General features: G+C 46.1%; 6 protein-coding genes across 6 annotated transcripts; 3 read left to right on the top strand and 3 right to left on the bottom strand.

Moving 5' to 3' along the window:
- The first annotated feature begins 26 nt into the window (after nucleotides 1-26).
- AGABI2DRAFT_194856 (hypothetical protein) lies at nucleotides 27-1604 on the top strand. The gene is made up of 10 exons (XM_006455144.1): nucleotides 27-195; nucleotides 248-318; nucleotides 370-401; nucleotides 459-673; nucleotides 721-795; nucleotides 842-900; nucleotides 951-1082; nucleotides 1132-1211; nucleotides 1262-1361; nucleotides 1413-1604. Exons 1-10 carry the CDS (start codon nucleotides 44-46, stop codon nucleotides 1484-1486), a joined length of 990 nt encoding a protein of 329 aa, XP_006455207.1. The 5' UTR covers nucleotides 27-43; the 3' UTR covers nucleotides 1487-1604.
- Nucleotides 1605-4466: 2862 nt separating this feature from the next.
- AGABI2DRAFT_194857 (hypothetical protein) lies at nucleotides 4467-6188 on the top strand. Its single transcript, XM_006455145.1, has 7 exons — nucleotides 4467-4573; nucleotides 4635-4662; nucleotides 4714-4820; nucleotides 4895-5422; nucleotides 5485-5620; nucleotides 5681-5779; nucleotides 5840-6188. Exons 1-7 carry the CDS (start codon nucleotides 4483-4485, stop codon nucleotides 5973-5975), a joined length of 1125 nt encoding a protein of 374 aa, XP_006455208.1. The 5' UTR covers nucleotides 4467-4482; the 3' UTR covers nucleotides 5976-6188.
- Nucleotides 6189-7232: 1044 nt separating this feature from the next.
- Nucleotides 7233-8378, bottom strand: AGABI2DRAFT_194858 (hypothetical protein). Its single transcript, XM_006455146.1, has 5 exons — nucleotides 8235-8378; nucleotides 8030-8163; nucleotides 7891-7981; nucleotides 7545-7832; nucleotides 7233-7483 (listed from the first exon to the last, which is right to left on the bottom strand). The coding sequence occupies exons 1-5, from the start codon at nucleotides 8316-8318 to the stop codon at nucleotides 7349-7351; spliced, it is 732 nt and encodes a 243-aa protein (XP_006455209.1). The 5' UTR covers nucleotides 8319-8378; the 3' UTR covers nucleotides 7233-7348.
- Nucleotides 8379-8722: 344 nt separating this feature from the next.
- Nucleotides 8723-9861, top strand: AGABI2DRAFT_187652 (hypothetical protein; the record flags this gene model as incomplete). Its single annotated transcript, XM_006455147.1, has 4 exons — nucleotides 8723-9157; nucleotides 9212-9270; nucleotides 9354-9521; nucleotides 9563-9861. Exons 1-4 carry the CDS (start codon nucleotides 8736-8738, stop codon nucleotides 9859-9861), a joined length of 948 nt encoding a protein of 315 aa, XP_006455210.1. The 5' UTR covers nucleotides 8723-8735.
- Nucleotides 9862-10194: 333 nt separating this feature from the next.
- On the bottom strand, nucleotides 10195-11667 carry AGABI2DRAFT_194859 (hypothetical protein). The gene has a single exon (XM_006455148.1). It carries the CDS (start codon nucleotides 11639-11641, stop codon nucleotides 10262-10264), a length of 1380 nt encoding a protein of 459 aa, XP_006455211.1. The 5' UTR covers nucleotides 11642-11667; the 3' UTR covers nucleotides 10195-10261.
- Nucleotides 11668-12362: 695 nt separating this feature from the next.
- Nucleotides 12363-12679, bottom strand: AGABI2DRAFT_194860 (hypothetical protein; the record flags this gene model as incomplete). Its single annotated transcript, XM_006455149.1, has 1 exon — nucleotides 12363-12679. A coding segment is annotated over exon 1 (276 nt), but the record flags the coding sequence as incomplete, so codon positions are not given.
- Between the last annotated feature and the right edge of the window lie 933 nt (nucleotides 12680-13612).

Below are 13612 nucleotides of genomic sequence, written 5' to 3' on the forward strand. Positions count from 1 at the left end.
AGAAAATGTGGACTGCAGTCCGGGCTCTTTCTTCTGTTTCATCATGTCTAAGGCTGTGGTATTGGTCACCGGAGGAACCGGCCTAGTCGGACAGGCGATAAAACACATTATCGAATCTGAACCCGAAGGATCTCGCTTCGGAAAACAACCTGGAGAGTCATGGATATTCGCAAGTTCATCGGAAGGTGATCTCAGGTGGGTTAACATGAGCATGATCCCCCGATAATTTTTCATTGATACCCGACAGAGATCCCTCTCAATCCCGCCGATTGTTCGAAAAATACAAACCAACTCATGTCATCCACCTCGCTGCTCTCGGTATGTTTCGGTTATGAGCCTTCATCACCTGATCCTGACTGAGTGGCATAGTTGGCGGGCTCTTCAAGAATATGAAGTATAAGGTAAACCCTTCCACCATTTGGGGTTATCAGCGGCAGCTAAGCGCAGTGATCTACTAGCTGACATTCCTCCGCGATAACATCCTGATCAACGACAACGTTCTTCATTCCTCGTACGAATCCAAGGTTGAGAAATTAATCTCTTGTCTTTCTACCTGTGTTTTCCCGGACAAGGTTGAGTATCCTCTGGATGAACGCAAGATACATAGCGGAGCCCCACACGAGAGCAACTTTGGCTACGCCCACGCCAAGCGTCTGGTCGATGTGCAAAATCAGTAAGCGAGGTGGCTCTCATCGCGCTCGTCCATCTAACGCTACCTAGCGCTTACAAAGAGGAATTCGGTTGTAATTTCACCTCTGCAATCCCGACGAATGTGTTCGGCCCTCACGATAACTTGTAAATTTCATTGCTCTTTCCTAGAAGCAAATCTGATATGAATCAGCGACCTCGAGGATTCACACGTAATCCCAGGTTTAATTCACAAATGCTATCTGGCCAAACGTATGCATTTAATGTCTTATTTCCCGTGAATGCAATTGACCGAGCGGCAGAAAATAACACTCCATTTGTTGTTGCCGGCACAGGGAAACCTCTACGCCAGTTTATCTTTTCTTGGGACCTTGCGAAATTATTCATTTGGATGCTCCGGGAATACGACGATGTAGAGCCTGTAATCCTCTCGGGTAAGCGCTATACCAAGCCAGTTGATCTCTCATCACTTAATATACGCAGTGGGCGAAGATGAAGAAGTCAGCATCAGAGCGGTTGCGGATGCTATCGTCAAGGCCGTCGGCTTCCAAGGTGACTATACTGTATGCTGTGCACACCATATATCTTTGACTCGGACTCATTTTTTGTCTAGTTTGATACCAAGCGTGCCGACGGTCAATTCCGTAAGCCCGCATCGAATAAGAAGCTCTTAAGTTTGATGGGTGGTTTCGAATTCACTCCGTTTGACCAAGGTGCGATCTGCGTATCGTTTATCGTAAAGTCTATCTCATCACGTTCCACAGCACTGGATATCACAGTTGATTGGTTCCTCAAAAACTACGAGTCGGCAAGGACGGGTAATGCAAATAACGCATGATTAATCCGCGGCCGCCCGTAAGGTGTTGTCGTTAATACTTCCATGTATACCATGTTAGACAGGGGAAAATAAAAAACCCGGCTGCTCGCAGTCAGGTCGCGATTGATCGATGTTTCCCATGTCATCTGGTGAGATTGGAAGTTTGGTAGGCATCCAGATACCTGAGCGAACGTGGCTTTGAACTTTTGGTGGGGACCGGACCGCCATCTCTCATTCAACTGATGCGAATCAAGTTCTAATTCCAACTTTCTTTACTTCAACGAGGACCTTCAAGCACATCTTGGCAAGTACGAAAGATCTCCGTGCCGATCAAAACGGTGCTCCGTACTGCTCATGATGTATCGAAAACGCATGTCAAGGTGGGTTTTCTAAACTATTATCCGATGACGGAGCCTAAAACCATCCAATCCTTCACAGTGGAGATGTCAAACAAGTCCGTCAATATGTCAAAGGGCCAATTATAATACATTCCGAATGACAGGTAGTTATGCACAGACGTCTTGTTTCGCTTGCATCCACCGGCTGTATCAAGGGGCCGTCCTGCCCCCACTTCTGGGGGCCCCCACGATTATCCGTGGTGGATAATGCTGCCTTACTGACGTCAAGCGTGTGACTAGAAACTATTGCAGGTACACGACTACATGTCTGGATTTGAGCGCTTCTTGGGATTGGGATTGAAATAGTTGACCGAAGAATGATGACTATTGATAGTGTCGGGATAATGCTGGGGTCAATGAAGAAGTGCACAGGCTTGTATTTGGATCGGCAAGTTGTATCACTTCCGGGTAAGACTGACATTTATTGATTCACCCCTTTTGCCCATAAACCTCTAATATCCATTCACTCTTTAGCCCAATGATGGCATCAAATATACCTTCCCCGAGTTTGCCTGATGGTAACGACTCGAGATGTCATCGACGGTTATTTCATTATTCATCACTTCACCGAGAACGTGAAGTATATGATGGAGAAGAGGCCTTGAGTCGAGTACGTTCAGGGCTCTTGTCAAATCTTTCTGATGCTTTTTCGGCGTCATCGTGGGGGCCAACTAAAAACCGCATTGACGCAAAGCCATTCATATCGTCCTCCGCTGCACCGACACGGGCAATTTCTCCTGATTTAACTGAGGCTTCTACTCCGCAACGGACTTTTCGACAAAGTTCTCCGCCCACGTTTTACTCTGGCTAGAGTGTTTGATGTTCCTGGCCTGATATACGAGGCATCAGTCCAAGAAAGTCGTATTTGATATATGATTTGCGAAAGTAAATGATGCGAGAGTAACTTGTGCGACGCGTATTGCTCCAGCTGTGGTTAGCATGGAAGATCCGATCAATATAGCCCTGAAATGAGATGAGGGTCTTGATCAGTGGTCTTGATCGTATTGTTTTGATATCCGCCGGCCAAATCAAAGCAGCTTACTGCTACCACTGGCACACCAATATCTTTCGTACGAAAGTCTTCAGGTTTTTCAAAAAGTACCTTGAACCTGCCCTTGTTGTTGTTGCAAGTTGAGGTAACTTATGCTTATCATCAACTCGTTACTCATGTGCTCAATCAAAAAGGCAAAGCCAGTGTCGATGAGTATTTCAATCACAACAGAAATTCTTTCCGTCTTTGAGCATATTTCTCTGCAGATGCTCAAAGATGGTGATATACGACACCACTAGCGCTCGCGCGTACTATTTTCCTACCCCCCTTTCCCATTCTCCTTAGACAGCACGCAAAACCGAACATCTCTCCCACCCCTCGGGCTGGATGACAGTCGGGCCGCCCGGAGCCCTCACTCCGCCTATCACTCTTCTTTATTGTCTCTAATATTATTTATTCGTACGCTAGACTTAGTATACCGCGGATTGTTTTTGAGCGTCGGGTGAATCAAAAATTTAAAAAAAGACCCTCTGGGAATGTAGTACGAGATGGCTGACCTTCCGTAGCGTCGGATCTCAATGGCACACTTTGCTTTCCTGAGAGAGGCCTTTTATTATTGTGATGTATTTTCGCAGGCGCACTATGCTGAGTTTCAGATTTATGCAACTTCCGCTTGAAGTTACGTTCACCATCTTTTTCTTCGCGTATATGACTCCTCATAAGGAGTAAGGAAGACGTGGTTCAAAGTCGATGCTGTATTCGAAGACACAAACATACATAATTTATCAGGGTGATGTTGTCCATGGTGATCCCGATAGGTGGCTCAGCTTCAACGAAAGGGATCACCTTGGGAACGCCGTATCCTTTTCAAATTGAAATGCCGAGTATACACATTAGAGCTCCACGCGTAAGTAATGGCATTTTACGACACCATGCAGACACGATGATAGAGGCGGCCGCCGAAATATACCTATAAGAGGCTGGGTACTGATTTTTTTCCGTCCGGAAATCGGCATTTTTGTCCGGAATACGCCCAGGCCTAGAGTACAGTATTGTACATAGTTATGAACTTTCAAGAACAATAGTACTGCATAAGTGTGGAGATTATTAGCCGGCAACTGAACCACAGCTGCCGAGAAGCTTGCTGTTGATCCAACAAAGCAGGTGCTTGTCTCAGCTTGTACTTTGTCTGTATCTATCTGTAGCTTATTGGGATTTTCCGGGGGGCCTGATAGAGGAAGAGGCAATGGAAAACGTCGCGAAATTATTCTAGATTTGTGGGATGGAAGGGTTCAAGACGATGTATCATGCGTGCTAAAGCCATGGGATGATGTATATATGTTTTGATCTGTCTATCCTTTGATTTAGCCAAAATTGTTTTCGCCCAGTTCTCGCCCGAATTACGAAAATGCGGCGTAATGAAATAGCCGAGAAGATGCATCGTCAAGTAGTTGTATGCCTATGAACATGATAGCATCATAGAAAGCAGGGAATTGGGGTGGAACTGCAGGCAACGAGGCTGCCAAAATGGCTATAGCATGGAAGTCTCCGCAGCTTCCACCCCAAATTGAGATATAAGATTTGAGCATGGCGACACCACTTTTCAACCAGCTTCATCCCTCTCCACCATGTCCATCCCAGAAGCTCTTCCTGCCTTCGTCAAGCTCGATCTCCCGCCCCCTGAAGAATACCATAAACGCAAGGTCGCGTTGATCTCTGGTAAGTGCACTGGTACACTAAACACGCGAACCGCGGCATTAATAACGCTGATCACGCGCAGGTATCACCGGCCAGGACGGCTCATATCTGTACGTTATTGAGCGAAACCATTCTCCAGCTGATCCATTGACGATCATTAGCACCGAACTTCTGTTGGAAAAAGGATATCAAGTCCACGGCATCATTCGACGATCATCAAGTTTCAACACTGGTCGCCTGCACCATTTGTATGAGGACCAGCATGAACGTATGTCACTTCCTATGTCAACCGCGCGATAAGGCACTCATTATAGCTCTTTCGCACTTCTCGATGCCATGCAGGGCCAAATAAATTCCACCTTCATTACGGTGATTTGAGTGATAGCACAAACCTCGTCTACATCATTGCCCAAGTTCAGCCTACGGAGATCTATAACCTCGGTGCTCAGTCTCACGTCAAAGTCTCCTTTGAAATGGCCGAGTACACCGGCGATGTCGATGGGCTGGGTACCTTGCGCCTCTTGGATGCGATTCGAACTTGTGGTCTAGAGAAGCACGTACGATTCTATCAAGCATCGACTTCCGAGCTCTATGGAAAGGTGGTCGAGACTCCACAAAGCGAGACTACACCTTTCTACCCCCGCTCGCCATATGGATGTGCAAAACTTTATGCATTCTGGATTACAGTGAATTACCGAGAGTCCTATGGGATATACGCTTGCAACGGTATACTATTCAACCATGAGAGTCCCAGACGAGGAAGGACTTTTGTCACGAGGAAAATTACGCGCGCGGCAGCGGAAATCTCATTGGGAAAACAAGGATGTCTGTATCTTGGAAATATAGACGCTTTACGCGATTGGGGCCATGGCATGTCGCTCCGCTTGTTTTTCAAACGCATAATGCTAAGATTGAATTTTTCTTCTTCAAAGCCCGCGATTACGTAGAAGGAATGTGGCTGATGTTGCAACAACCTACACCGAGCGATTTTGTCCTCGCTACAGGAGAAATGCATTCTGTGCGAGAGTTTACAGAGAAATCGTTCAAGGAAGTAGGAATGAAACTCGAGTGAGATTTTTTCTTCACTGTCTCTTTTCTTATCTCACGGATCTTCTCTGTCTCATGAAGGTGGTCGGGCCATGGTGAACAAGAACATGCCATCGACAAAAAGTCAGGCAAGACCGTTGTCAGGGTTGACCCTAAATACTTCCGTCCTGCCGAAGTAGAGTGTGTATTCTTCATTCTTCATCGATTCTATGGAGAGTAATTCACTCACTCGTCGACCAGGCTCCTTTTGGGTAATCCCGCCAAGGCGGAAAAGCATCTGGGTTGGAAGCGTAAAGTCTCTTTTAACAGCCTCGTGAAAGAAATGGTCGCTGCCGATCTCAAAGCAGCTGGCAGTCTGGTTGAAGACCAGAACTGAGCAACCTATTTGTATCCCTTCCAAAAAAAAGAGACTTCGTACAAGTTCAATATCCCTGATTTGAGGGACAACCGGTAGAATGTTTTCTATCCATTTTGTTTGCTCCGTAATCGTAGTCTCACAATAATACAAATCCAGCATGAAAAAAGGTCGTTCATGGTGGATTCTACTACATCTAAAAATCTATAATACAACATCGCAAATGACCTCCGTCTTTAATTGCTGGACGCAAAACAAACCTGATAACAATCGCGACCGCCAAACTGCAATATTAACGATGGAGAAATATTCTTAGAAGAAAGCCCGATAATGACATAATCGACCAGATGAAGCCATCGATTGTCGAGGTATTTTTAGAGGTGAAGGTTCCAGTTTCTTCAAGCTTCAAAGCTTGATGTCAGATTTGAGCTAGAAAATTGCGCGGCCAAATATTTGCAATAGGTCATTACATGGCTATTCGTGCGGCTTCTGACTGTGTCATTCAGGAAACTCAAAGTATCTCCGGATATTGAAATTTTCATCGGAACCATGTGCGTTCAATGGACGACTTGCCGCAGCGTCTAGAAACACAGAATATTTTCTAAACCTTGTTTCGTTTGAATCTCCGCCGCTGTATGATGAAGATATTAAACCGTGGACATTTAGAATAATAAACATAGACAAAAATATCCCCTGATAATGGCTCTCCACGATTATAACCCCGTGCCATGTTGAATACAACCTCATCTCCATTATCATTTCCTTCGTATCTCCTGGCCAAACAATGAAGGCCACGATAACTTGAGTCTCTCTCAATCTCAAAAGTAACTTATATTCTCTAATGTACAATGATGAAACGACTACGATGAATCAATCCGACTCATATTCATTCATCATTCCTACTCTATTTCCTAGTTTTGTGTATCAGGAAAACACGGGACGATTCAAGTAGGCCGCAAATAAGACCGGGGCCACGTCTAGCTGATCGCGTCCAACTTCCTCGTACTGAGGTCTCCGGGAAGGTTGAGTCACTCGACGATGCTACATACATCTTGCACAAGTTCACGCCATATACTTGTGTCTCACGTTATTGATGCGAGGACCGAAGATAGGATCTCACTCGTGACATAAGTAGCTCCTTTAGTGCACATAATGAGGTAATATTCGTGGACTGCAATCTGGAAGGGGGGGTAGGAGGCCTCTTCTAGACTGCAATCTGGAAAGACGTCAATTTTAAGATCCGCTACACAAGAATACCGATTTAGTAAACGGCATGTCCGGCAATCAACTGAGACACAATCTGGAAAATATTTCTATGTTTCTAAACGCTACGGCAAGTCGTCCAATACATCATCATATGGAGAGCTCAAGATTATTGTACACAAAAGTCCACTTTAATCAGTGGGCGTTGACCCCGTATATGCGTGAATGGTCTCGTCGGCGCAGCCAGCCGGGGTCTGGTAAGAGTAAGGACCCAAGTTGATATACAAATCCCTGTTGCCATCGGCATCGGGACAGACCAACCAAGCCTGTACGAAGTAGTGAATAATAAATCGAATTCTTAACCCGGAATCAAAAAGCAGAACTCACGTTGTCTTGTGGGCGGGGAACATTGGGATCGTGCCATAGGACTGTATCACCGCTCCAGGAGAAGGCACCCGACGTAGAGGGAGTAGCAGACCAAGTGACCTGGAGCTTCTTTTGGTCCGCACCGGTGTAAGCCTCAACAATGGCATAAAGAGATTTGCCATTGGCATTTTGGACAAGTTGTCCGCCTGTGATCTGGAATTGGGCGGCATCTACAGGTTCTCCGAGAACGGCATCCGAGGCGGTACTGGAAACTTCTGAACGGAGATACTTATGGAAGTTAGGATCTTCCTATAGAAATTTGAGTACGATAACTTATGAAGCGATCATTGGAGTGGGTTGGACTTACAACAGCTCTGATGAAGGAATATCCAGGAGCCAGAGTTGGCGTTGCACCCGGATTGTTCGTGGTGGTAGGGGGGAGCGTGGTTACTGGAGGACTATTAAAAAGATCAGATAGATTCAATCCTCCAACAATCAAATCCCACCTTCCCGGATTTGAGGTAGTTGTGGGTGTTGGCGTCGCCGATCCAGGGAGACATTGAGAGTAATAGTCGTTTAGCTTCTGGCAAGACCAACCGCTGGGACAAAGGGTAGGACCGCTCCAGCCAATGCCACCACACTGTGAACGACAATCCATCGAATGAGTTATGAGTAAGAGGTATAACAAAGTAGAGGTTTCCGGCTACCGACCTGACCATATTGACTTTGAGTTTGGGCAGAGGCTCCTCCTACAAGGAGTGCAACACTAGCGACTAAGGAAAGGTATGTGATCATGGATACTGAACGAGCATCCAAAGTTCGAGGTGGTTCATTTATGTCTACGGAATCTCCTTGACCGAGTTTTGGCCATTTCCTCGGGGTATGAATTAGGACTGTTAAACGGAATCACCGTAGAAGCCATAAACGGGACAATCTCGGGGTGCGAACGTCGCTTTTTTTATCCACATGATGCTTTTGATTGATCCATACGAGCAGCATGAGCCTTGTAGAGATTATTTACCGGGATGAATGGAGGTTTTGAGGCCGTCCAGATGAGCGTGTTATTCGAGATAATTGCGCTATAGCAGTCCTGAGGTTGTTTTTGGGGTTGATAATTAAAGAGAGAAAATCTAGAAAATGTTGAAGAAAGACCAGTGAAAGAAGAGACGATTGAGGTTGAGTCGATCAATTTCGCACGCGTGCTATCTCTCCATGCCCCTAACTAACCCACTGCCTACCGAGCTCCTCCTCGAAATCCTCGCACAGCTTCCCGTTAACAGTAATCCGCTTGATATTCTACTCGTCTCCTCCAGCTTCTACCATGTATTCTCTGAGTTGCTCTATGGGCATTTGAAATTCCGAAGGATAGATCAATTAACACGATTTCTGAACACTTTCAATTCGACCATCTCTATTCCTCGGCCAATTCGCAGTATCATCATAGACGTCGATAATGGCTTGAGACTTGGGCTATACGCTCATATACAAGCCTTATTTTCTCTTTGTACAGCTGCACCACATGCCGATATTGATGACCATGGACGCCTAGTTCTCGAAAACCTTAAATTCAGGTTTCACACTCATTCTCGGGGCAACGATTTATCTGTTATATATGATGCTTTAACTCTTGTAAAGTAAGCTATTCTTCAAATGTTGACCATATATTCATATTCTGTTTTTCATTACAGCCCTCGGACTTTCACTTGGGTTGGACCTGACCCACCTCATCATTTTTCTGCTGCTGCAAGTAGACTGAGCCGCTCACAACGAACAAAACCGATTGACACATATTTCAGATTGTACCTGCGGCCCTGTCATATGTGCTACAAGCGTTGGCGACACATACCAACCTCACACACCTCACACTTTCTCATGTCAAATTCCCCGACAATGGCGAAATACTCTTACTACCAGAATTTCCTTCTCTCAAATCCCTGACCCTCTCCCAAGTTATTTTCTTACGGTCCGACATTGTCTTAGAGTATCTCATGAAGTCTGGTACGATTTCTATCTTGCGCGTATCTGACTCCGCTTCCTAGCTAATATCCATTTCTTCGAATGTCAAGGTTCACAACTTGAGAGCATAAAGCTCATTGACGCCTATCAACATAGTATCTGGGGATCTCGATTACGTAGATCACACATTGAAAACGCTGCAACGAGACGGTTTACGTTGGAAGCCTTCAACGACGATAGTCTACCTCACGCCGACCAAGCGGACTCCATGTTGACTGAGGTATCAGTATTGCAGAAAATAAGGCGCGTCGTTCTGTGTCAGGGCAAGTTCGAGCGTATCATTGGAGGAGATCAGGTTCTCAAGGATAGTATTCTCATTTGATATACGAAAACACGTTTATAAACCAAAGTAAGAGGAATTTTGCGCTCCCTTGATTCAGATGAGGGTAACATGGGTATTTCACCTTGACTTGACCTTTGCACCAACCCCCCCCCTAACCCCCTAACCCCTAACCCTCAACTTTCCTCGCGACGATAATTGGATTGGCCACTAGAAGCTCACCCAACTCCTATGAGTCACAAGAGCTACATCTGCATTGTCCGCACTTGCTTATCTGTACTCATTTTCATCTGTACGCTCAATTCCCGATCGCCATTACTCAACTCCGCAAGTTGATCTACTGCATCGTTCAACCTCTACAGTGGTCGGGTAGATTAATAATGTATGTTTGTATTCCGACTTCTCCTTCTATGCTATGATACACGACACTTTGAGAACTCATTCAATAGTCACTATCAGAGCTGAACTCTAAAGGGGGTTGGTGCCTCAATCCAGCCCTATACCTTCTTGGCTGAACCTCCTCTTCCTCGTCTTCGTCGTCGTCATCATCATCATCACCCTCGTACATGCGACGTCCATAATTATGACGCCCTCTCTGCCCCTGAAAAGGTGAATCCATATCCGTGCCATAACCGTCTTCCTCATCATCGTCAGAATCATCAACGATAGAATGCCCTCTCAGTCCGCGAAAAGGTGAACCCATATCCATGCCGTACTCCACTCCCCCACCACCTAGACGCATACCCCTCCCTATCCGTCGAGCTACTGCCCTAGCGTCCAACGACTCCTCATCAGTGTCTTCCTGATCAAGCACATCAAGCACAGTGTGTCCACCTTCTGGTTCATCTTCAGAGTCAACTGGATTAATCACACTATGCTCTCTGCTTCGACGTTGTCGTGTTCTACGATTGTGGTCGTTAACACCGTCCTCTTCCTCGTCATCTATGAAACTATCTTCATATTCTTCCTCGTCGTCAGAATCTGGACGTTCGTGTACATCCGAGTCGGTGCCCGAAGCAGAGTCAGAGTGATAGGGTTCATGTTCATGCGCCTCCTCCTCTTCCACAGGTTCAATATGTGCGATACCTCCTTCCTCTCGAGCTTCACGCAATGCTTCAAAGAGAGCACGTTCATGATCCTCCTCATCACCACTCCACTCTCCCTCACTCGACTCGCCTTCATCTAAATCATCGCCTGATAAACTCTCATCATCCGACAAACCCATGTCACGCCAGTAAGGCGCAGGTCCCCAACCAAAGTACTCATCAGCATCAATGTCGTCGTCATCATCTTCATGATCATCCACCGCTTCTATCTCCCAACCCCACGGACCATTGTGAGCCCGAATCTGTCTCAACCGCCTCCCAAGGAAGTTCTCCCCTTCTTCGCCAACATCTTCGTCATCTTCGTCATCGTCCCGATCAAATCTAGCATGTCCGGCATACTCTCTTTGACAGTGCGTACACAATCCACCCCATATCTCATGCATACAATCCAAGCATCTATAAATCCCACCATCTTCGGCGTCATACATTCCCATATCCTGCATACCCCACGCCTCACCTCCCTCTCCTTCATGATGTTCGGGCGGTGGTGGATAAAACTGAACTGGCGGACGGAAAGGTTCATCGATCGCACGAACCCTCGATTTACGGAAGATATTACGCCAAGGATCATTGTGAGATGTGCTTTGCTTTGATCTGGCGCCGGGGGTTTCAGTGGCAGAAGGTGGCGGTGAGGAGGGGAGGTCCGCAAGTTTGCTTTTGACAAGGTTGGCAACCATGCTTTTGATAGACCAAATTTCTACCGGTCGTTCGACCATTGCGGCACGGCAAAGAGGACAGGTTTTGCGATTCCGTAAAAATACACCACGGGTTGCGGGTTGGCCGGTAAGGAGACGATGTACATCCTCTTGTGTGGTCGGGGGTTCAACATTGGGATTGGTAGCACCGCCTTGAATATTGGTGAACCAGCGAACGAGGCACATGTAGCACACGACATGACCACAAGGATTGAGTGCGTAAGGTTTGTATAGGAGATCCAAGCAAATTTCGCATGTAAGGGATTGTTGTAAGTGTGACAGATTATCTTCGTGTCGGGTTAATCTCTGGAAATATAACTCGTCAAGATTATGCCAAAGGATATAAATTTAGGTCTACTGACTTGCTTTTGCGATTCGAGCTGGGCTGTGAGCTCCGCAATTTTAGCTTGAGCGGCCTTCATTGTATCACGTTCTTGTGGTGATCCAACAACTGAATGTGAGGATGTATTATCTGGGCCCTCTGAGACGGCTCGGCCTTTGCCTTTGTTGATGAGCTATCCGCCAGTACCGCCAACGTAAGCACGAGTCATGAATAACAACGCCCAAGATACTCACACTAAACGGCGGGTTATCGCTCTCCTCTCCAACGGCGGTTAGAGGCTCGGAGTGACTACTGACGATGGCTAGTGGAGCAGCGAGAACAGGAGGGGAAGCTGAGGCACGCGAAAGAGTAGTCGAGGACGCTAAAGATGATGACGCCGGTGCTTTCGATCCAGTGTGGAGAATTATTCGGTCTTGATCGATCTCAGGAACAGTGAGAGGTGACTTTTTCTTCTTCTTCCTGCGTTTCTTCTTATTATCCCTAGAACCGCTCAAATTTACAACAGCAGATTTGTCGTCAATATCGGTAACTTCGAGATCTTTCCGGTGTTTCTTGGATCGTGGCCCTTCGTCAGCTGTGTGGTCAGAGACTCCGCGTTTTTTCGAGATATGGGGCTGAAGGATATCTGGTTGTTGCGATAATGTACTTGGGCCTGGTGTCGCGTTGCGGGCAGGCATGAGAGGAGGAAGAAGAGAAAGGGGAATGGCGCAGTCGACGCTAAATCGTTAAGAATGAGTCCATCACGCGCGCATTCTCAAGCCAAGTCAACCACGTGCACTAAAGTACTTACCTCCGTTAGGGAATTTCTCTAAACATCCTTTGACTCTTCTCAGGGTAATATTTCTCTCCAGCGACTCTAAATTTCAGTGGGACACAGGTACTGATCATTATAATTACTCCTCTCCTCTTCCACTTTCGGTGATGCAGCAAAGATACTGGTATAAGTTCACTACGCCAGAGAAGATATTTATTAATAGGCATCAGAACTTGAAAAGACAGGTATTGGAATGTATGATATCCTATGCCATGACCATATAAATACACCATAGTCCATAATGAATGAAGGCGCAGGAAGTCAGTGTCGTATACAAAACTCGTCGAAGATCACTTTACCCCGTGAGATCCTTAGATCTTTCTCCGGACTGAAATCTTTCCTCGAAGACAATGGTGATTTTCTGATCGTACTTCCAAAGTCATCACGAGGCACGATCAATGATTTTTTACTCGAGTATATATTCCAAAAGTGTAAAACATTCAGCTTGGCAAGTGACCGGGAGATTGGCTGATTAAAATCAAACCCCATTTCTCTTTGACCTCCTGTAAACATGTAGAGAATCAAATCCCATGCATACATGGCACTTGGCATTTACCAATCCATCAACTGGTCAGCCGACTTGCACGCGCTCATGGACGGTTTTACTAGTCCTCGCATAACCAAAGTCAACCGGAAAAGCATATCCCAAGACATACAACAAGCTATATTGCTCGCATTACGCGGAAAGTAATCATTGACATACACAAAAATACATCTGGTCACGATGTTCACCAAGAACCGTCCCAAATCGGTACTCAAATGGCATCGAATTATACTACAAAAACCAGAAAGAAAGAAAGAAAGAATGTCCAACAAAGGAAAAATATGTCCAAGG

This window comes from Agaricus bisporus, assembly GCF_000300575.1.
Source record: "Agaricus bisporus var. bisporus H97 unplaced genomic scaffold AGABI2scaffold_10, whole genome shotgun sequence".
In the NCBI taxonomy this organism is placed as follows: domain Eukaryota; kingdom Fungi; phylum Basidiomycota; class Agaricomycetes; order Agaricales; family Agaricaceae; genus Agaricus; species Agaricus bisporus.

Bases quoted from the DNA above. Each gene is read 5' to 3' on its own strand.
- AGABI2DRAFT_194856 (XM_006455144.1), top strand. From the start codon at position 44: ATGTCTAAGGCTGTGGTATTGGTCACCGGAGGAACCGGCCTAGTCGGA. The intron at 319-369 runs GTATGTTTCGGT...TGAGTGGCATAG, and splicing joins CATCCACCTCGCTGCTCTCG to TTGGCGGGCTCTTCAAGAAT. The intron at 1,212-1,261 runs GTATGCTGTGCA...TTTTTTGTCTAG, and splicing joins GCTTCCAAGGTGACTATACT to TTTGATACCAAGCGTGCCGA.
- AGABI2DRAFT_194857 (XM_006455145.1), top strand. From the start codon at position 4,483: ATGTCCATCCCAGAAGCTCTTCCTGCCTTCGTCAAGCTCGATCTCCCG. The intron at 4,574-4,634 runs GTAAGTGCACTG...GATCACGCGCAG, and splicing joins CAAGGTCGCGTTGATCTCTG to GTATCACCGGCCAGGACGGC. The intron at 5,423-5,484 runs GCATGTCGCTCC...TCTTCTTCAAAG, and splicing joins TTTACGCGATTGGGGCCATG to CCCGCGATTACGTAGAAGGA.
- AGABI2DRAFT_194858 (XM_006455146.1), bottom strand. From the start codon at position 8,318: ATGATCACATACCTTTCCTTAGTCGCTAGTGTTGCACTCCTTGTAGGA. The intron at 8,164-8,234 runs GTCGGTAGCCGG...TGTCGTTCACAG, and splicing joins CTCAAAGTCAATATGGTCAG to TGTGGTGGCATTGGCTGGAG. The intron at 7,833-7,890 runs GTAAGTCCAACC...AAATTTCTATAG, and splicing joins ATTCCTTCATCAGAGCTGTT to GAAGATCCTAACTTCCATAA.
- AGABI2DRAFT_194859 (XM_006455148.1), bottom strand. From the start codon at position 11,641: ATGGTCGAACGACCGGTAGAAATTTGGTCTATCAAAAGCATGGTTGCC.